We start from the raw sequence: 27,919 nt of genomic DNA, 5'->3' as shown, positions 1-27,919 counted from the left end.
CACCATTTATTGGACACTGTTACTTTCTGAGTACAAAGTCACTTGGGACGTGGCGCTTGGTCCTTGGTCCTTGCCCCTGGGAGTACCCAACCCCGTGGGGAGATAAACATCACAGGACAGTGATTGGTACGGCCGCAGAGGCAGGTCCGGAGGGTGTGGGTGCAGGGGTGGGATCCTGACCCAGTTGTGGGCATCAGACAGCTTCTGGTCATGGTGTGTTCCAGGCTAGGTGGATGCCTGGCAGGCAGAGGGGGAGGGGCATGGGCCCAACGGCAGGGGCTCTCAGGCTGTCCATGCCGCCCCTCTGCACGGCTTACTGTTTCAACAAGTCATGTCTCTCCAACTGGATTGTAAATGCTTCAAGGCCATGGAGACTCCGCATGTGTTTGGAAGTGACGGTGAGAAGGGGCAGAGTTCAAGTGGCCCAAGGAGAGGCCCTTGCCCCAGAGCTCCCTGCCCAAACACCCTCTGTCCCCATGCTTACATTCCACCCCGGTCCCTCACTCCTGGGATCTGTCAGTGGAAGTAAAGGCCCTCCTGGGTAGATGACTGCTGGAAGTAGATGATGAGGGGTTGGGAACTAGAGAGAGACGCAAAGGACAAAGTGGGGAGGGAAGGGATACCGGTGAGCAAAGATGCACTTGGACTTTTGCAATGTTCTTGCAACCCCTTTTCTTCTCACTTCCACTTTTTTAAGCCTCAAAACACAGACATGTAGAGTAAGAGCTGCTCGATGGAAGCACAAAGGGGGTGGGACCGGTGTTTCTGAGGCAGGAATGTAAAGCAGCATAGTGGAAAAAGAGCTGGGGTCAGAAACCCCGGTGCGAGTCCTGCTGTGTGGCCCTGAGCAAACCCAGAGCCCTCTCTGGTCTCCCTTTCTCCACGTGGCCGGAGTGCAGGCTGGGGTCTCAGCCTCCATGGTCCCCGGTTTCCACAGCAAGATGGGAGGAAAGCCTGTCCCTGAGGCCGGCCAGGGTCCGGACCTCTTTACTCTGTCCCCACTGAAGCCGGGTGTGCAGAGTCATGCAAAATAGCCCCAGAGGAAGATGTTGATGGCCAGCAGGAGGATGGCATTGCAGTTGCAGACACTTCTCCAGAGCGGCTCCTCGGCGATGCTGGTCAGCTCCCGCTGGCGCGCGGCCATCTCCTCGGGGCTCAGTGCGGGCTCGGGGTGCTGGGCCAGCCCGCAGAACCAGTCCCACAGCAGCCGGCCCCACCGCCTGCGCCCCGCTGAGGACCACAGGAGGGCAAGGGAAGCAGAAGGGGAGGTGAGACCACGTGGCAGACAGAGGAGTGACAAGGGGCAGGGGAGGGGAGCCGGTGAGACACGGGAGGGGGAGGCACAGAAAGAGGGGCAGGTGGCATTGGGCCTTGCTGGGAACCTACAGACTGGGTGCCCAGCTGGGACTGGGACAGCAGCAGAGCCTCTCAGTGATGCAGGTAGGGGGATGGGATGAGGAAAATGGGGTCATCCCAATTCAGGGCATGAGGATGGAGCGGGGCGTGACCTCTCCCAGGATGGCTGGGAGCCAGATTCCTGCTCCGTGCTGGCCTGCCTGAGGTCCTGTGCAAGTCACCCACCCGCAGCTCCTGTCTCAAATAGGTTAACCGTGATGCTCGGTTCTTCTCCAGGTTGCTTTGAGCATCAAATGAGAATGGACATTTGCTAGCATTTTGAAAAGTGACGCATGCTGGAGCAGCAGGGAGAGGCTGTGGTGACTATAAGGTTCTGAATGTGCATGAGAATGAGTCGGTGTAGACCTGGCTCCACACCACTGGGAGTGGGCAGCTTTGAGGTTAAAGGGTCGCTCAGGCCATTAAAAACTAAGTTGAAAGGATGTAATAAAGTAAATATTTTTAAACCTGTTTTTTTTTTTGCATTAGCAGATAGCATGTTAAAATAAGATTAATATTTCATTGAGGTTGTACAGAACCCGCTGGAAATGCTTTGTAATCTTGATGACTTTGGAACTTGGTACTGGTAGGCTCAGTGTGACTAGAGTGCAGTCTCTGGTCCCATCAAGAGACCATCTGGTCCTGCTCCCTCCTTACCCAGGAGGAAAAAGGCTCAGACACAGGAAGGGAGCCGCTTGAGGTCACACAGCCAAACGAGGCATGTAGCCTTTCAAGTATACTAGGGTTTAGCATTTTACAAGCCCAGCCAGGAACTCTCTTTGGAGTCTCAGGGCCGCCCTCAGAGACAGATGATGCACAGGGCGTCAGGGGCCAAGTCTGAGGCTCGGAAGTCACGAGGTGGTTATTGGCGAGCAATGACCCAGTACAGCTAAGTCTGTCTTCCACCTGCACGTGTACATTTCTTTCAGATCCGTTCTGCTCTCCTTAAATTTTTTTCATCTTTTTTTTTTTTTTAGGACACAAAACTACACTGCCATTCCACTGGGTAACCTGAGGACGACACAGATGAGGCTTCATCTGCCTGTGGGCCTTTTGAGAGGGGGATTCCGGAGGTTGGCTCCTAGGAGTGGGAAGTGCCTCCTTCGTCGTTTGGGGGAGCAAGCCCCCCACAGGAAGCAGGCATTTCTCTGCTTCTGCAGGGACAGGGCATGGGGCGTCCAGGGAAAGCCACAATGATCGTGTCAGTCTGTCTCATGCTGGGGTTCACCCGGGAGAGGGCAAGTGGTGCCCTCCGCCTCCCGCTGTAGCCACCTTCCTAGCTTCTTCCCGTCCCCTTTCTTCTCTTGGAATCTGCCTCCCTGAAAGGGGCTGTGCTTCCTCCCTGCCACACATTTTATAGGGGCCAAGACCTAGTTCTCGCCATGATGGGGGGAGAAATGGTTCTGAGACCCCATCTGGTGCACGGACTACAAAGCTTGAAAAAGAGACAAGGGATTACACTGTGCAAAGCAAAACACACCAGAACTAACAGGGCAACTGATTAGATGGGGGTAGGGGGCAGGGCGGGGTTGGCTTTGAGATATGGTGGTGCTTTCTGAAGTCAGTGTATGTGGGTTTTGACCCTGGAAGTTTGTGAAGGGTTACATTCTCCATTACACATAGCTTTTTACTTTTAATTGCTGCAGCTTGGGCAAGAAGATGGGAGTGTTTGATCTTGGCGGGATGCTGGAGCTTATGATGTCATTAACTCTAGGCACCTGGCTGCTTCTCTAGGCAGGCCTTAAGCAAAGGTGGAGGGAGTCAAAAAAGGTGGGCAATTTCTCAGGCCTCAGGGGAGCAAAGGGCTCCCAAAACTGGCAGAGACAAGAGACCTGAGCAGCGTGGGGCCGCCAGAAGTTCGGGTCCAACAACCGGCACTTGGATGATCTTACCTATGCCGTCGACTTAGGTGAGTTATTGAAAGTGTGGACACCAGAGTCTGAGAATGGAACTAAGACATTGTTGAGTCCCTGAAGGAGCTCCGCCAAATCCAGTGGGAGAAGGCAGCTGACGAAGGCACCCCAACTCCACCCAGGAGCTAGGGTTCCCTCTAACTGAGGCAGGAAGTAAATTCAGGACTTAAATGTCATTAAATTATTAACTCCTGAGGGCAAGAGAAACTGATTTGGGGCTTTAACTTGCAAGCTGATTTAACTTTTTTGACTGTAATTTTTCCTTAGGAATTTTATAATTTAGGAAATCTCTATAGTCTCATTAGATCAGGCCATTTTAACATGGCTATTTAATCACACTGTAGGGACGTTATGGTTGCATTATGTCTAAAGCAGCAACATTACGTCTTATGCCAATTTTCAACTTTATAGACTGTGTGGCCTTGGAGTACATCTCACTAAGGTCCTATCCTAACACATTTAAGAACCTCTAGGAGGCAAAATGTATACAGCCCATCCGCAGCTCAAGGATGATACCCCTAGGAACGGTTGTTGGTCTGGAGGAATCTTACGAAGATGGACAGAACTGTATGGACCCAGGGCTGTCTTCTCCCGTGATGGACAGCCATGCGTCTGTGTGACTATGGGCAGAATTATTAAGCCCTGTGGGAAATAAGTAAATAATAAAGTGGGGGTCTGTTTCTTTGACGTGCCTCGTGTTTCCTCCCATCTGGAGGGAACTCAATTAGTGTAACACCCTTTGATTTTTCTGCCCTTAGACTCATTCATTCAACCCAGGGGAGGAGAGGGGGCTTCCCCGCTGGTAGATTTGGGAAGCATGAAGGGGGCATGCTTGGCTGTGTCCCTCCCTCCTCCTTCTTGTCAGTGCAGGGCTCACAGGGGTAGGAGGCTAATGGGCACCTCTGTCGAACGCTGGGCTTCCTATAAGGAAACGCACCTCCCTACGGATATAAACAAAATCTTTCTACCTATATTTTGGCTCCTATCTGCCTTCCTTGTTTGTCTTATTACTCAAATAGTTTAATAGCCATGTAGGAAGGGAGGAACGGTCATTTTTTTTTTGGCATCCCTCCGAGACCCCATCCCGAGTGACCCCCCAAATGAGGGTCTCTGGGTCCCAGGACACGGCATCCCCATTACTCCTCTGTGATGTGTGCCCCGCAGTGTGCCCCAGCCTACCTCCATGCTGGTCCTGGCCCTGGCTGGAGTTCTCTGCCCCTCCACCTGCTGGACGGCTCACCCCAGATGGCATCTCTGATGTCCCTGGCGTGCTCTCTGGGGCCTCCTTCTCCAGCTCAGCGTGGGGACTGTTGCGTGTCCACCACGTCAGGCGAGCAAGCTGCAGGGAAAGAAAATACTGCTTGACTCAGGTACCTTTGGGGAGGGAGTCTGACTGTGGGAAAAGAGGACTCGCCTTCACGGGAGGCCGGCAGAGCAGTGAGACGAGGAACAGGCACAGGGCAGGGGCAGGAGGCCTGGCTCTCAGCCCGAATGCGCTCTCCTTTGAAAAGCTGCGCCCCCTGAGCACCTGCTCCGGGCTGCGTGCTCACAGACTGGGAGGAAAGAAGCCGGACAGGGAGGCAGGTGCCCCATGACGGAAGGCTTCCAGCGTCAGGCTGTGGCGTTGCTACTCTTAAAAAGAAACTCGTAGGCAATGGAGAGTCCCTGCAGACTTTAGACAAAGAAAAGAGACTCTAAGTTGTGGGATTTAGAAAGATCTCTTGGAGTGAATCGAAGGGATCCAGGCTGGGGGCTGTTGGAACAGCAGAGCAAGAAATACAGCGCAACTGGGGGAAGAGAGGGGGGCGGTCTGGGACCAGGAAGCCCCGAACACGCCTTAGACCATCAGGCGGGTCGCAGAGCCAAGATGCCAGGTAAGGAGCAGCAAGCCTGTGTCCCCTGCACAGCCCTGCGGCCTTGCTCTCGTCTCCCTTTTTGGCAGCGCGGTGGAAAGCGAGCAAGTTCTCGAGCTGACACCGGCGGGACCCAACCAGCACTATCTGAGCTCTGAACTGTCCCCTTTCCAAAAAGCTCTTTTCCTGGCCCAGCAGCTCTTGGTTCCACATTGGCCCAGGGATTCCCTGTCCTGTCGCTGACTTCCTACAGGCATGCTCCCCAGTGCAGGGTGCGCAGCCGTCCCCCAGGACCCTTTCGGCCGGCGCCCAGCTGTGTCCCTCGACAGCCTCAGGAGAGCCCGGCTGCTTCTCCGCTTGGAAGTGCCTCTCAAGAAGTGTGACTCCATACTTAGACGCTGCGTCACTAGCAGTGTGTGGGGTGGTGTCCCTTTATGTCACGGGAGGCCGCTGGATTTGGGTTTGAATCTTGGGTGAGAGAGAGAATGGCTTCACCCTCCCGTAGCGGATTGCTGCATTCCCGGTGCGGCCAACACTGCTTAGGGGCAGTGTGGGGTGAGAAGGTTACAGGCCATAGGTGGTCCCTAAGGAACACTGATATTGAGGCCACGAGGAAGGCAGAAGGGCGAGCAGAGGGCAGAAAAACAAAACTGGAGGGGAATATGTCAAGGACATGAACAGAAGAGAGATCTTGACGCAGGAAGTGGTCCGCGGTGGCTGGCTCCCCTCAGAACTCACTGGGGATGAAGACGGGGGTCGGATCACCAATTTCTAGCAACGAGAAGGTTATGGGGTCTTGGTGAGAGCAATTTCAGTGGGAAGGTGGGACACCGGCCAGACCGGGTGAGAAGGAGGCCGAGGTGGGAAGCGAGGCTGCCCGTGGTCGCCGTGCTAAGTCTCTGTAGGGAGTGGAGCGGGAGGCAGCTGGAACAGGGAGGGACCCTGTCCGGGGAGGGGGTGTCAAGTGGGAGACGCCTCTGTGTGGGGGTGAGCAGACAACGGAAAAGAAGCTGAAGATTCAAGCAGTGGGGAGAGATCACTTCTGGAGTGAGCCCCCGGAGAAGCCGGCCTCTCTGGGCTCCTCTGCTCGGAGGAATCAGTGACGTCAAGGGTATAAAATCGTTTTGCCAACTCTCAAGCAGCAGGCAGGTAAGGGATGTTAGTAATGCCTTCCACCCTCTGTCTCGGGGGCTAGCTTCCAGCACGGGTTCTGGGTTCTGTTAGGTCCTCCATTCACATGTTAAAGTCCTGACCCCCAGCACTTCGGAATGTGACTGTGTGTGTGGAGATAAGGCCTTTAAAGTGGTAATTAAGGTTAAATGAGGCCATTAGAGTGGCCCTGATCCAAAATGACTGGTGTCCTTACAGGAAGAGATTAGGACACAGGCACACAGGGGAAGACGGGGGTGACGACAGAGAGGCAAACGCAGACATCTGCAAGCCATGGGGGGGGGGGGGCTCAGAGGGAACAACTCTGCCGACACCTTGATCTCAGACTTCTTGCCTCCAGAGCTGTGAGAAAATACACTTCAGTTGTTGAAGCCAGCCAGATTCTGCCACTGTGTCATGGCCGCCCCGTGACGTAAGGATGGAAGGTTTCAAAAGACAGCGTCAATGTCTGAAGACTGGAAAATCCGTCAGCATGGGACAGGGGAGCGCTTGCTCTGGTAGACTGTGTCTTTTCTCATCTACCTGTTTCTTGATTGGCCAGCGAATCCCTCCTCATTCTTCTAGGGCCAGCTCAACGTGACCTTGTCAGGGAACCCTCTGCAGCCCCCCAGGGGTGACCGCCCTGTGCCCAGCCCCTCCCTTTGAGCTTGGTCCTCCTGCACTTTCTCGTGGTAGACTAACTGTTGGCATTGCTGTCCATCCCCGACGGTCGCGGGCAGCGGCCATTCATCTTTGTAACCCTGCACAGCGCCTGGCACACAGTAGGCGCTCACTGAGTCATTTTCCAACTTTCCATCTGGGACTGAATCATCCAGGGAGCTGCCCGTCCCAAGGACATGTGTATGGCCACAGAGGAGACAACCCAATGGCATGAAACTCAGGGGTAGAATCCCAGCTCCTGGGGGTAGGGACAGCATTTCGAGGGGCCCGGTCCAAGCACTCCACTCGCCTTTTCCTCAGGGATGGGGGTGGTACAGAGGCTGACAGCGACGATGACGATGGCAGTGAGCCCACAGAGCAGGAGGGCAAAGTAGAGGTAATGCAGGTCCTTCAGCACGGCCGGCCTCCGGTCCGCCTCCCCGCAGGCCGGCGCTGGGTACGAGAACTCCAGGATCATGCGCAGAAGCCCTACAGCCAGGCCGGACAGGAGGCCCCAGAAGGCTCCCTGCGGAGAGAGGGCAGGCAGGGGAGGCCCCAGCAAGGTCAAAGCCACTGCTTGGTTACAGCGTTTGCAGGCCCACCTTACTGAGCTCTCTGTTAATGCGGAGGCTTTGCCGCAGCTGAAAGGCAGGCAGGGTGGTGCCCCGGGGAGAGCACAGACTCCAGAGTCAGACAGACGAGGATTTGGATCCTGGCTCCGTTCCAGAATGACTGAAACAGGGACTCAACCTCACTGACTTACAGTTTTCTCACGCGCAATAAGAGAAATTAGTATATACTAAGCATAGATGCTTAGTAAATTCAACGAGAATGAAATTCGCTTTTGTAAAAAGCAGGAAAAACCAGGATCCTCCATCCTAATTTTTTGTTATAATAAATAAAAAATCAGAATAGAACTCTTCTTTTTTTTTTTTTCTAAGAAGAAAAGCTCTGGGACCTCCCCCATCTTGTTTATAATACCGCTTGACCCAAACCTATACCTGCTCCCCATATGTGAGGGTCACATGGCTCGTATTTTCAAAAATGAGATCCTGGTACCAAGAACTCTGGAATGAGCAGAAACTCCCGGAATTCAGCCGTGCCCTGCTGTGGGCAGGGAGGTTAGGCCTCCGGAAACAGTTGACAGGTGGCCTGGGTACTCCCCTGGGAGAGGAGCTTCTGAGGTGTCCTTGCAATGACATTGAGCTCTCCCGTGCCTCCTGTAGAGTTGTGTCCGTGACATCCCTTACCCCCCACAGTACAGCCTGCAGAATTGGGCCCCTCTTTTCTAGGCTTTCCTGGGGAGTAACCAAGACAAGGGTCCTGGCACCTCTCGCTCCTCCCAGAGCCTCTGCTTTCATCAGTGTCCTGACTGATGCGAGTGCGGGGTCATCTGTGGCTGGTATTTTGCCTACGTACAGGGCCTTATGGGGTTCAAGGGGGAACAGACCCAGAGATCCGCCTGTCTGTCCTGGGCTTTCACACACACTCTTCCAAGCTTTGGGAACATTCTTCTCTTCCCCATTAATCTTTCAGTCTAGGCTCAGATGTCACTTCATCCAGGAAGGCTTCCCTGGCCCCCTCCCAGGCATCCCATAGGTTAGGAGCTGATGCCCTGATCCCTGCTCTCACAGCAGCCATGAGACTGTATTATTATTTCTTATCGTTCTCATCTTCCCTCCCATCTGGCCCAGTGATGGTGGACCTACATGAACCTCATAAACCATTGCATCTAGAAGCCTCCATAATAGGATGGATGAATGTTTGTCGAGTGAATGAATGAATCAAAACCTGACGCTATGGATGGGGAGACGGAAGCCTGAAGGAGGCAGTGGGTGTGTCTCACATGTCTCAGAGAGACACCAGGCTACAGACGGACCGGACCTCCTGACCGTCTGGTGTACAGGGAGAGACAGGTGCCCTGCTGCACTCACAGGCTCTGTGACCCTCTTGCAGAAAATGGCCAGCAGGAAGAGGGCGGTGATGGGCGGGGCCAGGTAGCTGGTGACTGACTGGATGTAGTTGAAGAGCTGCCCGCTGTTGGAGCTTTGGATGATGGGAATCCAGAGGATGCTGACGACAACCAGGAACAGCACAAAGACTCTGCAGGGAGGCCCAGGGCTCTGTGAGGGGCGCTCAGGGCGGCATGGACACGGGGTGGGGGGAAGGTGAGGCCCAGGAACCGGGAAGGGAGGAGGGAGGGGAATGCATGGTCACTGAATCAGGGAATGCCAGGAGACTGGAAATGCTAAGATTCCAGAAATTTAGACTTCTAAAATCCCAGAATATCAGAATTCCAGAATCCAAGAAACCCAGGATATTTGAATTGGGGTCTGTGAGGTCAGGTAGCCCACCTGCTCTTCAGGGGAAAACCCACATCTTTCACAGCACCCCCCCCCCCACCTCAGGAAATGGCCTCCGGTTTTGGCTTGGGATGCCTTTCCTTCTCTTTTGCATCCAAACCGTGTGCAGGACAGCCCCCTTCTCCAGGATGGCTTTAGCTCCAGAGACTTTTCCCTTCTTTGGGCTCCTCCAGCTCTAACCCCCCATTCCCTTACAGTGGCATTTAGCTCAGAGCAGGGACTCTACTTTCTTCCCCTGGCTCCCCCTCAACTGAATCTGCCTCAGGCCCAAGGCACGCTCTTATGATTTTGTGTGAACGAGTTGAGAAACTTTTCTTGGCTGCAATGATGCACATGGCCAGGAGATGGCGCTCAAACCCCACTGATGAACGAAATAAATGGCAGCGGAACCAGGCTGCATAGAAGACGGAAGGATGGGTCTTTGGAAATGTCTCTGCGCACCTGTCCTCTCCTCTCCCTTCCCTCCCGCACTTTCCCTCTCAGGCCCCACGAGAGCAGCAGCTACCCAGGCGGTAGCTACTCATCCCTCCCCTGGCAGATGCTTAGACGCCCAGGCCCTGTGCGTTGGGCTCCATTAGGCAGCTGTGTGTCAGAGCCTTCCTGATGGAAGGCATCGTGAGTGCGAAGGCAGGGAGAGGGAAGACAGCAAGTTACCGAAACTCAAGTACCATCTACCAAACGGGAAGAATAAACGTATTAGTCCAGAAACCTGAGTCACAGAGCCTTAAATTATGAAGCAAAGAGTTTGGAAAGTGCCCCTTAATCCCATGTAAACTACAAGCCTAGGGAGGAAAAGAAAATAAGCCACCAAGTGGTACTTTGAAAAGTGCAGAATTGAAACCAGCTAGATAAAGTTCAAGTCCCCAGCTTGCTGTTCAAGCTCTGCGTCCACTGGAGACGGCCCTCCTGCTAACTTCCCCACTGAGGGGGCCCCAGGCAGCATTACTGCAAGCAGCCCTCAGGGCAGGCCAGTACAAGTCGCCTCTGTGTCCCCAGCGCGAGGTGTGACGCAAGGGGGATGCTCAGGGTGAGTCTGATGGAGTGAAATAACAGGCTTTCTGTTATCCGGGGATAACGGCCAGAGCTGATCTAAAGCTCCTGGGGGCAAGCTGCTTGCTGCTGCGCCCCCCCCCATACAGTCCCCTTCCCTCTCTCAAACGCTTTGTCAGCTTCTCTCATTACTCTGTAGATCAGAGAGAGAGAAAGTTGAGCAGACACCGAAGAGATTTTTTGCTCTCCTTCTTCTGGAAGCGGAGGAATGTCCAGAGCTGGGGTGGGACTTACCTGAGGTTATGTAGGAAGTTGGCGCTAGAACCCGGTGCTCTGACTGCCAGTCCGGGGCCCAGACCCCACACATCCCCGCCAGGGCAGCCCAGGGCAGGGAGGAGAGGGGAGAGGGCTTCCGCCCTCAGGGAGGAGGTGCTCCAGAAGGAGGGCCCAGCGCACCTGCCCACCACCATCAGCTCCTGCTCCGTAGCCTTCCCTCGGAGACGCAGCCACACGTCGATGGCGAACAAGGTGCTGCTGCTGTTGAAGATGGAGGTGAGTGAGCTCATGAGGGCGGCCAGGATCACGGCGATCATCAGGCCCCGCAGACCTGGGGAGAGGCGAGGTTTCCGTGGGCAGCCGGCCAGTGAAGGCCAGCTCTGCCAGGGGCCACGGGGGCTGCAGGGTCCAGCAGAGCCAGGGGTTTGGGGGTGGCGAGGGCGTTGCATGAGGCTCCCATCCGTGAGGGTGAGGAATCCAGGAGACCTAGAGGCCGGCTTCTGGATAGGTGCCACCTCCGCCTTGCTCTGGGGCCCTGAGTTGCCTGCACTGCCCCCCCCCATCAGCATCGCTAAGAGCCCTGGGGCTAAGTGATCCTGCCGCTTTGACCTCTCAGTCCGGGGTTTCAGAGCTTGTAGACACTTGGTTAGGGGGGCCCTGGTGGGGAGGAGGGTGACTGTTAAGAATGGAAAGTTTTTGGTTTGTGTGCCTTTTCGTGGACACGGTGGTGCCAGGTTAAGGCCCCGGCCTGGGAGGCGGAAGGCCTGGGTTTGCTTCCTGGTTCTGCAAGTAACCAGCTGTGCGATCTTTGAACTGGCTCCTTCCTTTCTGGACCTATTCTCCCACACCTGCCCCGGTAGCAGGAGAGGGTGGAACTCATTGATATCTGAGGTCTCTATGACTCTAATGATCAAGTTTCTAGAAACAATCACTCATGTGTCCCTGCAGAGACCAATCTCCATCAGCCCTACCTCGGCCCTCTTTCCTCCCAGTCTAAGTATTTAACCACCTCCTGGAGGTCTCCCTGAAAGACTCAAGGCGCTCCAAACAAACCCAGGCCAGCACCTTCCTCCGGGGCCTTCTGTTGCTTCTTTTGGTTAACGATCTCCAGTCTCCATAGCAGACACTCAGTTATCCTAGACCCCCTCTTCTGCTGCCCTCCCATCCCACCTCCCCAGCCCCCCTGGGACGGCCTCTACTATTTCTTTGATTCCTTTTTTATTCTACTGGAGGGAAGGGAGAGCTCAACTCAAGGACTTCCCTCATAACCCTGGCTTTTTCCCTATGCCCCACTCTCAATATCATCGTAAGCCCAGGACCTGGGAGCCCTCTCTGGGTCCCTCTGTCTTTCTCGTCCCTCAAACGTAATCGTCACCAAATCCTGCCACCTCTACCCCACGAAGGTCTTTTAAACCCTTTCTGTCCACCTCTGAAACCACTGACCTGGCCCATGCCACCAGCACCCTCAGCGGCACCACCGCAAACTCCTTGCTAACCATCCCTCTGCCTCCCTGGAGCTGAACCCTCCATCGGACTGGCCCTTCCGAAGCTCGAATCCCCTCATGTGCTCCGGCCTAAAACCCAGAATAAAAGCTCTGCTCCATGGTGAGGCATGGCCACGGCCTCCTCTCCACCCCCGTGGTCCATTCCTCCCTTCTGCTATCCATCAGCCCTTGGCCTTAGCGCGCATAGTCCCTCCTCCCCGAACGACATTTCCTGCCTGCACCTGCCTTTGTCTGCCTAAGATATTCCTCGGGATTCAGCTCCATTTCCTCTCCTCTGGGAAATCTTCTCTGACATTCCCCCAGGCTGGGTCAGGGGCCTCCTTAGGGCTCCCTCAGCCCCACTGTGTCCCCACACTGGTGACATAGCACTGTATCCTCAGTGAGCCCAGGTGTCCTGGGGAGGCATAGAGCCCGAGTGCAGGAGCCTGCCTTCATCCCTGCATCTCCAGGATTCGAGCCGGAGTGGGTGCTTTATAGACGCTTGTGAAAGTGTGTGCGTGTGTGCGTGAGCGTGTGTGTGTGTTGGGGGAAGGAGGTGTGGAGGTGAAGGTTTTTAGTCCCTATTCCCACCCATGTCCATCCTTTATGCAACCCTTCTGGACAGTGGGGATGGGAGGAAGCTGGGGGATGGGAGTGAAGGGTGGCGTGGGGGAGACACGACTCACCAACGGGCATGAGGGCTATGACCAGCTTGGGGTAGGCGATGTTGGAACAGCCCACTCGGGCCCCGCAGATTCTTTGGCAGATGTCAGGGTCTACACAGCCCACCTCGTCTATAGAAGAAGTGATAGCCGTTAGAGCCAAGTCTTCCTGTGCCTTCTAGGGTTGGCCCAATATTTGCTTTCCAACAGGGAAAAACTATAGGGAAGTGTTTCCTGGTGACTCCGGCAGGAACCAGCATCTCTTGTAGGGGCCAGAGGATCAAGGGGCAGGCAAAGTCTGGGAACCACAATGTAGCTGTCTAGTAAATCTCTTGACCACATACTACCTTGCAAAGCCTGACAGACTCCTGTGGGTTCTAGGCCTTCTATCTTGCTAAAAGGCAACAATCTTTGGAAGGCACCAAGAATGCCTTCATTGGTCTTTGCCTTATAAAGGGGAAGTAGGATTTTAAAAATGATATTCAGTTACGAATCTCTTCTTCTGAAATACTTATTGTATGTTTGGCCCGCAAAGCCTAACACACATGTATTCTTATCAGAGACAGCATGTGACCCCCCCCCCCGCCCGCCGTGCAGCACTGTCCAGCTCCTACCTGGGTACAGGGCCCGGCTGATCATCCCGGGCATGACAATGAAGAACACGGGCAGGATCTTCAGGTAGCCCCCCAGCACGGAGCCCCCCTTGGCATGGGACAGATTCTTGGCAGAGAGAGACCTCTGCACAATGACCTGAAAATCGAGGGGCGGAGGCATGCCACTCGGGCCAGGTGGGGCTCAGCTAAGCCTCAGGTGAGCCCTGAGGTGGTCCTGGAACAAAGCCCGACCCTCTATGCATCTTGATGCATGGTTTTCCCCGCAGGAATCCACCCCAGGCTGTGACGGGCTGGGCCAAGCCTGGCTGGGGCATCACCTGGTCCGTGCACCAGCACCATGTGGCCAGCACTGTGAGCCCGAAAATGAGGCCTGGCCAAGGAATGTCCCCGTTCACAGGGTCCCGGAGCATGTGGAAGGCATCAGACCGGGGGAGATGGCAGGTGGTATTGGGGACTGTGGCATTAGGGATGGCCTGTCTGTACCGCTGCTCCAAGCCAGGGTACCAGCCTACCTCCTCAAAGCCTGTGGAGAGAGATGACAGTATGTGACACAGCCCTGAGACCCCCCTGGGCTTGTCCCATGCCCCCACCCTGGCTTCTAGTCCCATGTCGGGCCCTGGAGCTTGGAACTGGTATGGGACCTGGGAATGGGGGAGGGATGTGGGGCTCAGACCTTTAGGTGGTGTAGCAAGAACTCTGCTCTTTGGGAACCCCATCCTGGAGGTGGGGGTGGGGGGATGGGGAATCAGGCTCTGTGCTCTGGAAATTTCCAATCAAACCACAGAGGTAAAAGCCCAAGGCAACCAGAGAACAATTTCTACATAATGGTGGGGTGTGTTCGGGCCTGTTCCTTACCCAGAAACATGAGGACCAGGGCGCCCCCCACCATGATCACCGTCTGCAGGGCATCTGTGTAGATCACGGCCGTGAGGCCCCCTGCGGAACCAAGGAGAGGGCTCATCAGTCGGCACCAACAGGGGGTTCCTGAGTGTCTGCCTGGTGCTTGGCTACACTGGGGAGCGCTCTTAGCAGGCTGCCTTCCCCTCACTGGCTGGTCCCAGCCGCGGGCACTCCGGTCTAGCTCTTTCTCTCCCCGGGGCCCCTGAATGTGGCTGCCAGGCTTCTGTTAGTTCTTGTTTTTAACACCGCAGGGCTATTCCTCCCGGGCAGCTCCACCAGGAAGACCCCCTCCCTCCCCCCCCCAACCCAGTGAAAGTCCCCATCTTTGCAGGCTGACGTAGCCACGAGCCGGGGTCCCAGGTGCCCAGGCCTGTGAGAGGTGCTCTGGGGGACGCAGGGAAAGATGGGCTGATGGCTTTGTCTGGAGCGGCTCCTGGTGACTCCAGCCCTCCCCTAGTCTCACCCTTGCTCACTTTTGCATCCCTAGGCATCCCTCTCCAGCGCTCCCTGTCTCTCAGTCTCTGCTACCGGTGCCTGCACCCCGATGCGACCTGCCCTCGGCCCTACCGGCAATGGTGTAGACGGCCGTCACCACCAGCAGCATCGCCGTGGAGAGGTAAAGGTTCCAGCCCAAGGCCATCTGGATGAAGAGAGCTCCAGAGAAGATGTCAGTCTGCAGAGAGCCGGGACCCAGGAGTCCGGGTCACCTGAGGCCCTCGCTGTGGCCACCAGTATCGCCTCCTGCTCAGCGATAGCAAGTACTGTCAGCCCCCCTCCCACGGTGACGGTGACGGTGAGCCTCAAGGGCCCTGCTGAGGGGGAGCTTGACCTTGCAGATGCTGAGGAGCCGTAGGGATTGTCAAGCAAAGGAGACCCACGTAAAACTTTGCCACCGGGAGCAATGTCATCTGGTGGCACAGATAGGAGAGTCTGTTGCCCTGAAGGCAGGGCTGAAGGAGTGAAGACGGAGCTGGTGAAGTGGGGAGCAGGGGTCAGGGAGGAGAGCGCAGGCACCCAGAGGCTCGCTGCCTGCTCCCCAGCAGAGTAGAGGCCCGCCCAGCAGCAGGCGGGCCCTGGCTGATGTGTGGGGGCAGGAGTCCGGGACAGAGGACCGCACTGGGATGCACCACGTTCGGGTTTACGGGAGGACTTGGAGAGCGTCCTTTGCCTGAGCTGACTTGGGCTCGTCTTCAAGCGCTGGTGGACAAGCGGCTGCACAGTTTCCCCGGCTCTTGACCTGGCCACTCACGGACTCGGTCTCATTCAGTGCCTGCTTGCTGACCCCACTGCACGGCTGCTTCATGAACCCATCCCAGGGCTACAACAGGACAGGGTGCAAGGACCCCTGGACTGGGACGCAGGACCCAAACTTTAGTTCCAGTCCCACAGCTACACTCTGTGTGGACATGGGCAAGCCATTTGCCCTAGGTTTGTTTTCTGAATGTAGGTCAATGGAAGAAGAATAAGGACCTTTCCACCTGTAACATTCTAGGCAATCAATGCATGGTGCTGAATGGAGAAGCAATTACCGGAAAGATAAATGAATGAATGAGCTCCAGAGGATGAACTCTTTGAATAGAGGGACTGTCATTTACGCAACAGACATTTCTCATTCATCTGTGATCGCTCCACTGCTGAGTGGGGGCTTGCATTGAAGGTATGTGGACTCATCCCTCCCTTTCTCCCTCCCTTCCTTCCTTCCAACCTTCCTTCCTTCCTTCCACCTACCTATGATCTATCTATCCATCCCTCCATCCCTCCATCCAGCAATAAGCCATGACCTAAACTCAGCATTTTCAGAGAGACAGACGGCCACACTGGGTACTCACGGAAATCTTGGTGAATATGTAGAGGATAAGAGACAGGACAGACATGTACACCTGGATCCGCTGGCCCCCGAATCGCTTCTTCAGGTACTGCGGCATTGTGACCACACCGGCGGCGATGTACACGGGGACGAAGATCCAGCCCAGGGCCAGAAGCAGCCAGGTGGCCTTGGAGAGTGGGGAGAAGAAGGTATCCATGTCCTAGATGTAGATGGAGGGGCAGCCCCTACCCCACATCATGATGTGGGGGAGCCCTGAGCCGGGAAGCAAGGGTCCTAGGACCAAATCTTAATGCTGTGTGACCTTTGATGGGTCCCTCTGCCTCCTCCAGGCCTTCATTTCCTCATCTGTAAAATGGGTTCTCATGTAGCCTCCCCAAGCACCTCCAGGGTTCCTCTCAGCACTAAAGCCTGGGATGGGGGGTGGGGGGTTTCAGACCTCCATTATCCCCAAGAAACCTCCAGGCCAGTTTCCTTACATTCCATTCAAAGCCCCCCACAGCAAGGCCTCCAGCGGCTCCTGTCCCAGCCAGGCCAATGAACAAGCCACTGCCCACGTTGCTGGACATCAGAGAGGCTCCAATCTGCAAGGCACAAGTGGGGTCAAGGGTCAGGGTCAGTTTTAATCCAAATCAGTCTGGAGCCAGGACCACGGGCTTCAGGAGCCGTGGACAGAGCAGGACCTGGGCTCAGGAATTCTGAGAACAGAGGAAGGAGAGGACTTGAGGGAACACAGAGGAGGAGGAATGGAACTGACATTTATTGGGTACCTACTGTATGCAGGCACTGTGCGAGGCATTTAATATGCACTAATAGACTTAATCTTCATAAATATTTTGAGGGATGGGCATTAATCTTTTCAATTTATAGCGGAAGGAAATACGTTGGGAAAAATGAAGCCACTGGCCTCAGGCCACCCAGTGAGTGAGTGGCCAAGAGGGAAAGAAGGAAAGCCAGGGGGGCAGGGTCACATAGGGAGGACAAGCCTCTGCACTGGGGCCGTCTATCTGGAGTCTCCAGAAACGAGGATGCTGAGGGGAGGAGGGGAGGTCCCCAGGAGAGGGATTGGGGGAAGCCCCCTGCCACCCCAGGGCCTCCAGTCTCCAGGGCAAGGCTAGGCAGAGGGAGGAGCCGAGGGGCTCAGCACAGGCTGGGCCAGCCTCGGAGTTGAGGTCACGTTTCTCCGTTTCTCCGGGAGGCAGCCAAGTACTCTGAGCCACAGAGACCCTGATACAAGGACAACATCATAGCAGTCAGTACGGTTAATAGATACGTAAGCGGCGTCACCAAGGGCCGGCGCTGCTCTAAATTTCCTGGGCCGGAAGTCTTTTTATTATCCCCATTTGACTGAGGAGGGAACCAAGGCACAGATAAATGACTTGCCCAGGCTCCAGAACTGGTAAGACAGAACCTTTGAACCCTGGCTGTCTGATTCCAGTAACTGGTGCACGATTATTGCTGGGCACCTAATAAGCACTCATTACTGCCATCTTTTATTCTTGATGGGATCCTTCATCAGGCAGGGAAAGGGGCAGAGGGAGGGGCTCTGGGGCCCAGGCGGAGGCGAGGCCTTGGGAACAGGTCCTGGGGCCAGAGGTGAAGAGCTCTGCTCCAGGCTTGCTCCCTGGGCCACCCTAATAAAATCACTTCCTCTCGCAAATCCTCAGATTTCCAACTGTAAGATGTGGTGACTCACCTGTCCCCACTGCCTGTTCTAGACGTGCTGGGCAACAGAAAGAGAAAAGAAAGGAAAGGTGCTGAGACTTTCAGAGAACAGACCGCCGAGCAGCGTAAAGACACAGAGATTATTCCTGGCCTGACGTTGCTCATTGCTGAAGCCAGCCCCTGCTGTCACACACACACACACACACACACACACACACACACACACACACACACAGGCTCAGGTGGTCCTGGGGATGCTGGCGGGGCGGGGCTGGGCTGGGGCACCAGCCAGAGCACAGAGCACTGGGCCTTCCCCGAGGCTGCTCCGGGAGCAGGGAGATGCCTCAGCGGAGGGCTCCCAGCTTGCGACTCAAGGAGACACCGGCCACCAGGGTCAGCAGGGGGACCAGACGGGCCCCTCTGGACCAGGGATGCTGCTGCCTCCTGCTGCTCTCGCCTTCCCAGCCACACACTCCCTTCGGGGGCAGCGGGGGGAGTGAGGCACGTCTCAGGACGAGCCTAGTAGGGAAGGACGCAAAGCTATGGGACCTCGGTCACAGACACCCGGACACCTAGACACACAAGCTCCAGGATTGCAAATGGGACGGAGACTCCTTCAAGCAGGGCTGGTTCTGCTCCCGGCCTCGGGCTGAAGCCTGCTCCCAGGGCAGGAGGCCCAGCTCACAGCCCTGCCCCACGGAGGGCGTCTGTCTCCACACCCCGCTCGTCTCAGCAGCACCCTCCTCCTGCTCAGAGGCGTCGGGTTTCCTCACACCTACAGTGACACAGAGTTCCACACGGAGCAGGGAGATCTGCTCTCTGCAGGACTGCACGGCAGGAGGCCAGCCCCTGGTCACTCTCCCGGAATGGACCAGAGAGGGGACTCTGTCCTGCTTCTTGTCCCTGCTACTGACTCATCTTCAGGGCTGTGGTGGGGGTTGGGGGTACCAGCTGAGCAGAATGGCCTCCAAGAGGCTTGCTTTCCTCTGTTGAGGGGATGGCTGGCAGCACCAGGGACCCGGTCACTGTCCCTGTGAGCTGCCAGGCCCTCTGCCCCCCGCACTCCTGGGGATTCAATCATGCTGAAGGCATGAGAGCTCCCTGCCCCTACCTCCTCCTGTCCCGGATACCCGAACCTTCCAGAGAGCTCTGTCAGCGTCCTGGGCCTCCTCTCCTCTCCAGTGAGTCTGTCACCAGCGCGGGTGGGGAAAGTGGTGAGAACCAGGACGGGGTGTAGGGATGGCTGGTGGTGCGTGAGGGTATGCTCACACGGGCCAGTCTGGGCGTGCCGGGGCATGTACACGGCTACAGCACCATGGGGGCTGACGATCCCGCAATTCCATTTACGGGCAGGGCCTACCTCCCTCTGTGCTTTTTAGGAAGAGGAAATGAGTTTTGAGGACGAAGAGAAACAAGTGAGGTAGGCGGACAGGAGAGACTGGGGTTTGCAAAGGTGCCGGGATCGATGCCCTGAGGTTGCTGGGGACTGACGTCTGTGACCCCCCCAGCCCACTGCTCTCCAGTACTAAGCGGGTCGTCTGCTTCCCACCTCCCCTGCTGAGGTCAGAGGCTTCCCGGATGTACTCACAGCCCCTCCGCCTCCCTCCTGCCGTCTGAGTCTGTCTGCCCAGCTCATCTGAGCTTCTCCAGGACAGGAACATTCTAGGTTATTTCTGTAGGTGCAGGGTCCGGCCGAGGGCGCACTTAAGAGGCACTTATCCGAGGGGGGCATTAGCGAGATCTCTCAGGTTGTGGGGTGTCTTGGGGCCACAGAGAAGGAGCCCAGAGCACCAGGAAACCCCACAGGGGGCTGCTGCCTTGGTCCAGGCAAGAGAAGACAAGATGGGGATCCAGTGGTGGGAGGGGACAGGGAGGAAGGGAGATGGACTCACCGGCCACCAGCTCATGGACCTCCCCGCCAGGAAATAGCCGCCAATGGTGTCTCGGCTCGCACGGATGGATGACTGGAAAGGAAGGGGAGAGGGGTGAGGGTCTCCCGAGCTCCCCCACCTCTGCTCCGCCTCAGCTCCCTGTTCCTGGGCGCAGGTGCGGGGGACCATGAGAACCAGACGGGCAGTTTCACTGGTTTTATTCTACCCGCTTTTGGCAGGGGCACAGCCTCTCTCTGGGCCTCGCCGTTCGTCCCCGGGCTGGTGGGAAGAGCCAAGGGGCCAACAGAGGTTAAAGCCTTAGAGAACAGCATGGTGTCGGGCAAGTGTGCAAGATTACAGGTTATTGTCCCCTGAGCCCTCCTTCTGTCCAAACTTTGGTTCAGGAAATGATTCGTATCTGATTCTCGGGCTTGCATGGAGGCTGCCCCCTCCCTCCTTTCTGCAGGACTCCCCCACTGGGGCTGGGACAGGCAGAGGGAGAGCTCTGTTGGGGGCCTCTCCTGCCCTAGCCTGACGTGGGGCCACGCTACTGAAGCCTGTACGGGGGCCTGCACAGACCCCTGCCCTGAACGGGTGGGGAGTGGGCTGCAGCCTGTTGGGGGAATCGCTCTGAAGAACAAGAGGAGAGTGGACTTGAATGAGCTTCCTCTGGGGCCTCAGGGGCTGGGAGCAGGGGCGGTGGGTGGGGAAGCAGAAACTTGAAGACTTTATTAAGATGTGTAAAGCTCAGGGCGCCTGGGTGGCTCAGTGGGTTAAGCATCTCCCTTCAGCTCAGGTCATGATCTCAGGGCCCTCGGATCGGATGGAGTCCCACATTGGGCTCCTTGCTCAGCGGGGGAGCCTGCTTTCTCCCTCTGCCTGCAGCTCTCCATGCTTGTGCTCTCTTTTTCTGTCTCTCTCTCTCTCTGACAAATATATAAATAAAATCTTAAAAAAATAAGGTGCTGAAGCCAACAGGTCTCTGACCGGGTCTAGAGGTGGGAGGGATACCTAAGGGAGGAGAAGGGAAAAGAGAAATGTAAAAGGGGCTTCTTTGCCCCAAGGAAATGTCCCTAGTCACTAGGGAGTGATGGGGGGAGGGGCTGGTGCTTGTGAGGCCTTTGCTTGAACTTCACCTGTCACCTCTGGCCCACCGGCAGGCCAGATGAACAGAAGGAATTCTTTTCACACGCGAGGAAGTTGAGGCCTGAGTCAGTCAGGGAGCAACTTGTCCAGTCACTGAGGAGTTGGGGCCTTTCCTGCCAGGAGTCGGGGATCAGCCCTTTGCCCACTTCTTCCTCACACCAGCCTTGGGAGGCAGGGACTCTTCACCTCGCTGTACAACTGAGGGAACTGAGGCCCAGAGAGGGTCGTGACCCCACCACAGTAAGAGACTGACTGGGATTCGAGTCACTGTCTGTAGTCCAGCAGCATCTGAGAGGGCTGGCCCGTCTCCCTAAGGGGCCGTGATGACACCTGCCGAGTATTTTTGCCCCCGTTGTGTCGGGCACGGGGCCAGGTGTTAAAATGTGTCCTGTTGCTCAGTGGCCATGACCCCTCTGTGGGTAGTCTTTATCATTTCTCACTGTCCACACGAGAAAACCGAGGCTCACAGAGCATTCGTATGTTCCTGGAGCTCCGCGGCTCTGTCAGAGCTGGGATCTGAACTCAGGGCTCCCTGACCTCAGAGCCTGGCCCTTTGCCCCAGGGCTGAGGTTCTGGTGAACAATGGAGAGCGGAAGGACCTCTGGATACGCCTGGCTCCCTTTCCATGAGCACACGAACCCCAGCTCCGTTAGAAAGCACTACACCTTGCCAAGACACCCACTAGCAGAGGGTGGGGTAGGCCAAGAGTGGAGCTTTTGCAGAGTTGGTGATCTTGGCACGAGAAGGAGGGCAGGGGTGGGGATCGGGCTGCCGGGATGGGTGGGGCCAAAGGCCACAGGTGCATAGAGACAGGGAGTTGGGAGATGGGGATTCCCGCCTGGCCAGCCTCAGCTCGCTGTGTGCCCTCAGGCAAGTCACACTCCTCTCTGGGCCTCAGTCTGCCCATCTATAAAAGAAAGGACTGGAGAGAAGGATTTTTGAAGGTCTCTGCCTCTCAGCCCTGTACCTCCCTGATCTGCATTCCTACTGCCCACCCTGCCCGCCCTGCCCCCAGCTCCACTACCAGCCAGAGATGAGAGCCTGTCCTGCCTCCCCCGCCAGGCTCCAGCCTCTGGGACTACTCACCCAGATCCCCACGCCAATGACAAAGACGAAGTAGACAGCCAGGACCCCGATGTCGTAGGCGTGCAGGCTGACTCCGGAGCCCAGGACTGAGCGTGAAGCTGTCACAGTCCTGACCCCATTTCCTGAAGCTCCAGGCCCCATGTTGCCAGCTCCACGCTCCTCTGTTAAGTCCCTCACCACCGGCTGGACTTTGAGGCGCTCCTGGCTTCGTTCCTTTCCTTTAATGATTAAACAGCCCCAAGTGCCATTAGCTGCTGAGAAAGCTCTGAGCCCCACTGGCATGAAAGTCCTGGTCCCCTTTTCTCCTAACTGCCACCCCATCCTCTGTGGGACTCTCTCCCTTTCCCTGCCCGCGGTACACACCCCCACACCCACACACGTGCATACACAGGCACACACATGCATGCACTCGTGCACACTCCCACCCCTGAAAGGAGTAGGAGGAGGAAGGGGAGGAGGAAAGGAGTAGAATCCTGAAATTCTGGAGCTGAGAGGGACCTCAGAAGTTGAGCTGTTCAAAGTCCTGCTTATGTGGAGGGGAAACTGAGGCCCAGGGAGGGAAAGATCACACAGGGAAGTAAGGTGGAGCTGGGACTAGAGTCCAGGTTTCTTAGTAGTGAGTTCAATGCAATTTTCCTTGTTCCCAGGAGAAAGACAAGGGAGGAGAGGGGGAAAGAGTGCTGTGACCCTTGCAAAGGCTCCACCACGTCACGTGCTCCTGCCTCCACTCCTCCACCCCCAGGTGTCATTTTTTTCTTTTTTTCAGAAATCACACCTGCCCGGAGCTGGGACAAATGAACGGTCCTGGAAAGGACAGACAGCACGCTGGGTCCAGGGAAGTCCAGCTGCCCCAGGACCCGGGTGGCCTGCTTTCCTGTCCCAGCAGCACATCTCACTGAACTGCAGAGTGACCACAGACACACCGCCCTGGCCCCCCAGCCCCATCCTCACAGACGCCCGATGCTGAGCCCCCTCCCCGCTCGTTTTACCTAACCCTGAGCCGGCAGCCTGGGCTCGCAGCATCTGAGACCCATCGGTTAGCCAGCCGGGCATCGCAGCAGCCCAGAGTCCAGAGTGCCAGGAAGGGAGCGAGAGAAGTTCTGAAACCTTCAGAATAGATATTGTGAAGCTTGTAACCCAACCTTCGACCTATCGCTGAGCCCCAGATCCCCCCTCAGGGCCTGTCTGGTTTTGAGCTGCATCATTTGTGCTCCAGCTCACAACAAATTAAAAACAACAACTTAACAGCGGGAGAGGGGCTGCCAGAGGCGGGCAGGGCCATGCAGGGCCGCCGGGAAGCCCAGTTGCTGATGGCCCATCGCGCATGCGCGTCCTGACCACCAGCTAGAAAGGATGACGAGAAAAGACAGGCCAAACTGGACCCAGCAAACCGACACATTAGGCTCGATCAACTCTCAGCCAACGGCGTTCCTGAACAGCAGCTGAGGATTCTCATGCATATTGGTGACCCAAAGTCTGAGGAAAGATTGCAGTGTGACCGTTATGGATTTTCTATTTAGACAGCGTGGATTATGAAATCCAGACAGGAAGAGTTGCATCCAAAATGGTTTAACACTGGAGGCAGGTGTTGGCATTCAAGGATGAGGCCTCACATATGCAGGAAATCCTCTCGGAGAGCTCCGGAGACGGAGGATGTGGTCACACTGTCGCTCTTGCAGGGGGAGTGCACCTGCGTTGCACCTGGCTCGGGGGCGGGGCTGCGGGGCGCGCTGCTGTGGCTCCCCGGCCCTTCGCCCTTTAGCACCAGGCACGTCAGATTCGCCCTCCCCCTTCCTTCTGGCCGAGGAGCTCACAGAAGGAGCAACAGACTCCAGTCTGGGAGGCTGGGCGGGGAGATGGAGAGACAGGGGACCAGCGGACAATAGCCCCTTTCCCCCCTGAGACACGCAGGCCCTGCAGCCCGCCCTGGAAGGGGGGAGCCTGCAAGGGGAGTGGCTGACTTTAGATGAAGATACAGGTGAATAACATATGGCGCGAGACATCATTTCCAAGTAATATCCACAGTGAGCCCGTGTTTTCGGAGTTGCGGGGGCAGCAGGGATGGCTTACTGGTCATGGGGACGGGACATGCACGGAACTGGGGGGGTTCCAGTCTAGGGGGGACTACCCAAAATGTCAGTCCCTTTGGACAGCTCACCTGTCCCCTCCCTATCCTCCCGAGGCTGTTTGCCCTGCCCCTCCCTGCCTTCCCAAGGGCTGCTCACATCCAGCCATGGCCAGGGCCTGGGGCCTGCTGCCTCTCTGCCCTGCAGCTCCTCACTGGCAGGCTGTCCACAGCTGTCCCAGTGTCCGGGGTGTCCCCCAGGCAGCCTGCTCACGTAAGGCTCCTCCTTCCCTTGTGCCCTCAGAGTTCCCATCAGAATCCTTGCCCTTCTTTGCTTCTGTGTGCCTGGAACCCCGCCCCCCATCCCCGGCCCCTCACCTCCAGGTCCCCTCTGTGCTGTGTCCTCCTCCACCATCCCTTTCCAGAAGACTTCTCTCCCCTAGCCTGGCGAAGGTCCCCAACCCCCATTTATCGCACTGATGTGGCCTTGCTAGATGTGAGCCCCTCCAGGGACCCGGGTACCTCATTTCCTTTCATGTCCCCAGCGACCGGACACAAGTCAGCACTCAAAGAGTGGAGGACATTTCTCATCGACTGTGGGGGTGAGGGGGCAGCAGGCAGAGGCAGGAGCAGACAGGTCCTCCAGGCAGAGGGAGCCAGGAGCACCACAGAGGTGTGCTGTGTTCAGGCAATGGCTTGTGGACGGGGTGGGGGCCGCAGCCTAGGGTCTGGAGGGAGAATGTGGGGGCAGGAGGCATGAGGAGAAGGGGTAGTGAGACTGGCCTTCTAGAAACTCCCTCTGGGGGCCGGGATGGGGGTTGGATGAGGATGAGGAAGCTGGCACAACAGATTAGGTGAGATGGGCACCTGGTGACAAGGACAGAGAGGAGAGGGGCCTGGCTGTTCCAACAGAGCTGGAAGTGTGTAGCTCTTTGCGGCTTCCTCTCCCCTGGGGTCCCTGCTCCGACCGTGGTGCCGGGGCCAGGCTCCTCCACAGTGGGCGCCCCACCCCTCCATCCCTTCAACTCCCAGTGCCTACAAGCGCTCGTCCCCTGCACGGAGCCATGAGTGAGCAGCCTTCGGATTGTTCCATTCCCAAAAGAACCGACTTTAGAGCCTGGGCAGCTAGGATGGGAAGCCTTTGGCTAAGGGAATGAAGCACAAATGGCAAGGTCTTGAGCGTGAGGCATGAAATGCTGATGCTAGAAAGTAGGCTGGGCGTCCCGAATCCACAGTGGAATCGACGTTTTCCACGTGGAAGGAAACCGACTGTCACGCTGCTGTCTGGTGTTCTCGTCTCCTCCTGCGCCCCAGCCCCAGGAAGAAGCCCGGGCAGGCTCAGTTGTAGCTCTGGCTGGCCTCGCCCTGCCTTCTTGCAAGTTCTTCCTGAAAAACCACTCGAAGCCAACCTTCCTGCTGAGAACTTCCTCTTCCAGAACAATGAGGGGTAAGGACTAAATTTGCCAGCACATGCTGGAAGTATTGGGTGGGTTGCAGCCCACATATGATCAAAATTGTGACGTTAAATATAGGAGTTGGCTTCATGGATCCCGTTTTGTTAGGTGAGGACAGGAGCTCGTTGTGATGTCCCACAGTATGGCTCATTTGGATTTTGAATTCAGGCCTGGTTCACTCTAACAGCCGTGCTATACCGCCTATCCTTTTTCTCCTGATCCTGTGTCTCTGAAGAGAGAACACAGAAGGGGGACCCTTCTAAGGAGGGGCAGAAATCGGCTCCGCTTGGCTTCCTCTGATGGGAGCCCTGAGCAGGGCACAGAGACGGCTGGACTGGGGTCTGGATCTGGTTCCAGAGCCCTCGGCCCCTCTCTTGCCACCCCAGCCCTCAGCCACCCTTCCTTCCCTGGCCACCTCTGCCCTGCCCCCACCACTGCTCTAGCTCCCAGTTCTGGTGGCTCATGATTCCCCCACCCATGTGCTTATCATCCGATCAGTTCAGACCCAAATACAATTCCGTTTGACGGATTCCAGCCACTCTGAACACACTGCAGTAGGCTTTGTCGGGGCTGTGCCATCGCACAACTCTGGGGGCGTCTTTCACCAAGAATGGGTCAGTGTGCCCTGGCACTGCTCTCTGCAGTGGGGAGAGAGAGGGAAGCAAGGCCTGGGCCTGGAGAAGACGCTCCACAGAGGAGGGAACCATGGGGTCCGTGGAGGCCAGTAGGGGCACCTGCTTCTTCGTGGTACCGCCCCACCCCCAGCCGCCAAAGGGCCAGGGCTTCTGGAGTGCTCCCAGGTCAGGATAACACAGTGGGGAAGCAGGGAGGCCCCAGGTGGGCAGGCTAGAGGCTAAATTCCAAGAGGAAAGCATTATTACATAGAAGGAGCAGACTGAGAAAGACAGTGACAGAGTCCCAGGGATGGGGACAAGAGAGGAAAGAAAAAGAAGGTTATGAGCTCTAGTCACTATAGACGCATCCCTGTCAGACCCGCCGCCCCCTACCTGTGCCGCCCAGCCTGGACGGAACCTCCTGGGGCCGGCTATCAGCCTCGGGCTCCCCGTCCAGCTCGGCTCTGGCCTGGCCTCTGATAGCTCCTGCTGGGGCCCAGGAGCCCTGGCTCCTCCCCCAGGGGAGGGGGTGGGGAGGACCGAAAGCTCCCTCCAGGCCGCTGGGCCCGGTTCTGGGAGACCGCACCTGTCCTTGCTACATGATGTTGTCTTGGGGAAAAGAGAATGTATTCTGTGCTCAGGGTTCTCCAGGACCCCAGGGTCAGACCAGGAAGACCACAGGTCGGAGTTAACTGCTGTGGCTGCTGGGACAGCCCTCCCATCTGGGCAGACAGGTCTCCCTGGGCAGACGGGTTTCCCAAGGCATTGTTTGGAGCTTAGGGAAGGTATGGGGTGGGGCCACAGCTCGTGCACGGGTGTGACTGGCACACGCACACACACAGCCTGTGCATGGGTGGGACTGGCACACACACACAGCTCATGCACGGGTGTGACTGGCACGTGCATGCACACAGGTCATGCAGGGGTGTGACTGACACGCACACACACACAGCTTGTGCACAGGTGTGACTGGCACACGCACACACACAGCCCGTGCACAGGTGTGACCAGCCCGTGCACGGGTGTGACTGGCACGTGCATGCACACAGGTCATGCAGGGGTGTGACTGACACACACACACACAGCTCGTGCACGGGTGTGCCTGGCACACGCACACACACATGTGCATGTGTACATACACTGAACCAGGAGCTTATCTAAGAAATGCTGTGAAGTTGTCATGAGCACACAGAATCTCAAGTCAGATGAGGCTCCTATGCGCACCAGCTGGGTGATGGGGGCAAAGTCCTTCACCTTCCTCAGCCCCCTTTTCTCTTCTATAAAATGGAGATAGTAACTATCTCACGCGTGGTTGGAAGAATGAGTTAATACAGTGGTTTGAAAATGTTTTATAAATTTCCAAGTACAGCGTCTGTGGGAGGCATGGCTCTTAGCTGAGCCCCTGCAGGGTTTCAGCTTCAGTCGTGGGTCCCTGTGGCCAGATTGGGATGGCAGATTGGTAAAGTAGGAGAGCCACAGATGGGGTAGGAATTTGAGTCCTGGTTCTGCCTCTCACTAGCTACACTGTGATGGAAGAATTATTTAACTCACTAAGCACGAAATTTTACATCTGCAAAATGAGGTAATGATACACTGGAAAAATAGAGAGTTGGGAAAATGAAGTAAGACAACGTGTGTGTAAGGAGATGCCGAGCTACGAGACGCCAGGCTATTTCTGTCTTGCGTTTGGCTGAGGTCCAAAGGGTGAGAATGATCTAACAGGTGCCTGGACCAGCGCCCCTCCCCCACAAATGTGAGATGGAACTCCTAGGGAGCCTTGCCGAGGTGGCCTTGGCAGTGGTGGAGTTCAGAGTGCCCGCGGCCCCCGCCACCACCCCTCAGCATTGAACGCTGCACTCACCCTGAAGTCCTCTGGCCGCAGCCGCTCTCAGCCAGTGACTGAGCCTGATGACACCATGCGTGCCCTTTCCTGC

The 27,919-nt window shown here is 56.5% G+C and overlaps 1 protein-coding gene across 1 annotated transcript; it reads right to left on the bottom strand.

The window, feature by feature from the left end:
- Window positions 1-12: 12 nt before the first annotated feature.
- Window positions 13-26,424, bottom strand: SLC5A9 (solute carrier family 5 member 9). Its single transcript, XM_002927839.4, has 15 exons — window positions 26,379-26,424; window positions 21,853-22,070; window positions 19,642-19,713; window positions 16,564-16,668; window positions 16,089-16,253; window positions 14,827-14,932; window positions 14,215-14,295; window positions 13,677-13,882; window positions 13,360-13,495; window positions 12,770-12,877; window positions 10,780-10,930; window positions 8,905-9,073; window positions 7,281-7,496; window positions 4,488-4,647; window positions 13-1,230 (listed from the first exon to the last, which is right to left on the bottom strand). The coding sequence occupies exons 2-15, from the start codon at window positions 21,991-21,993 to the stop codon at window positions 1,022-1,024; spliced, it is 2,025 nt and encodes a 674-aa protein (XP_002927885.3). The 5' UTR covers window positions 21,994-22,070; window positions 26,379-26,424; the 3' UTR covers window positions 13-1,021.
- Between the last annotated feature and the right edge of the window lie 1,495 nt (window positions 26,425-27,919).

This window comes from Ailuropoda melanoleuca, chromosome 2, assembly GCF_002007445.2.
Source record: "Ailuropoda melanoleuca isolate Jingjing chromosome 2, ASM200744v2, whole genome shotgun sequence".
Taxonomy (NCBI): domain Eukaryota; kingdom Metazoa; phylum Chordata; class Mammalia; order Carnivora; family Ursidae; genus Ailuropoda; species Ailuropoda melanoleuca.
This window is presented reverse-complemented; position numbering and strand designations above follow the sequence as displayed.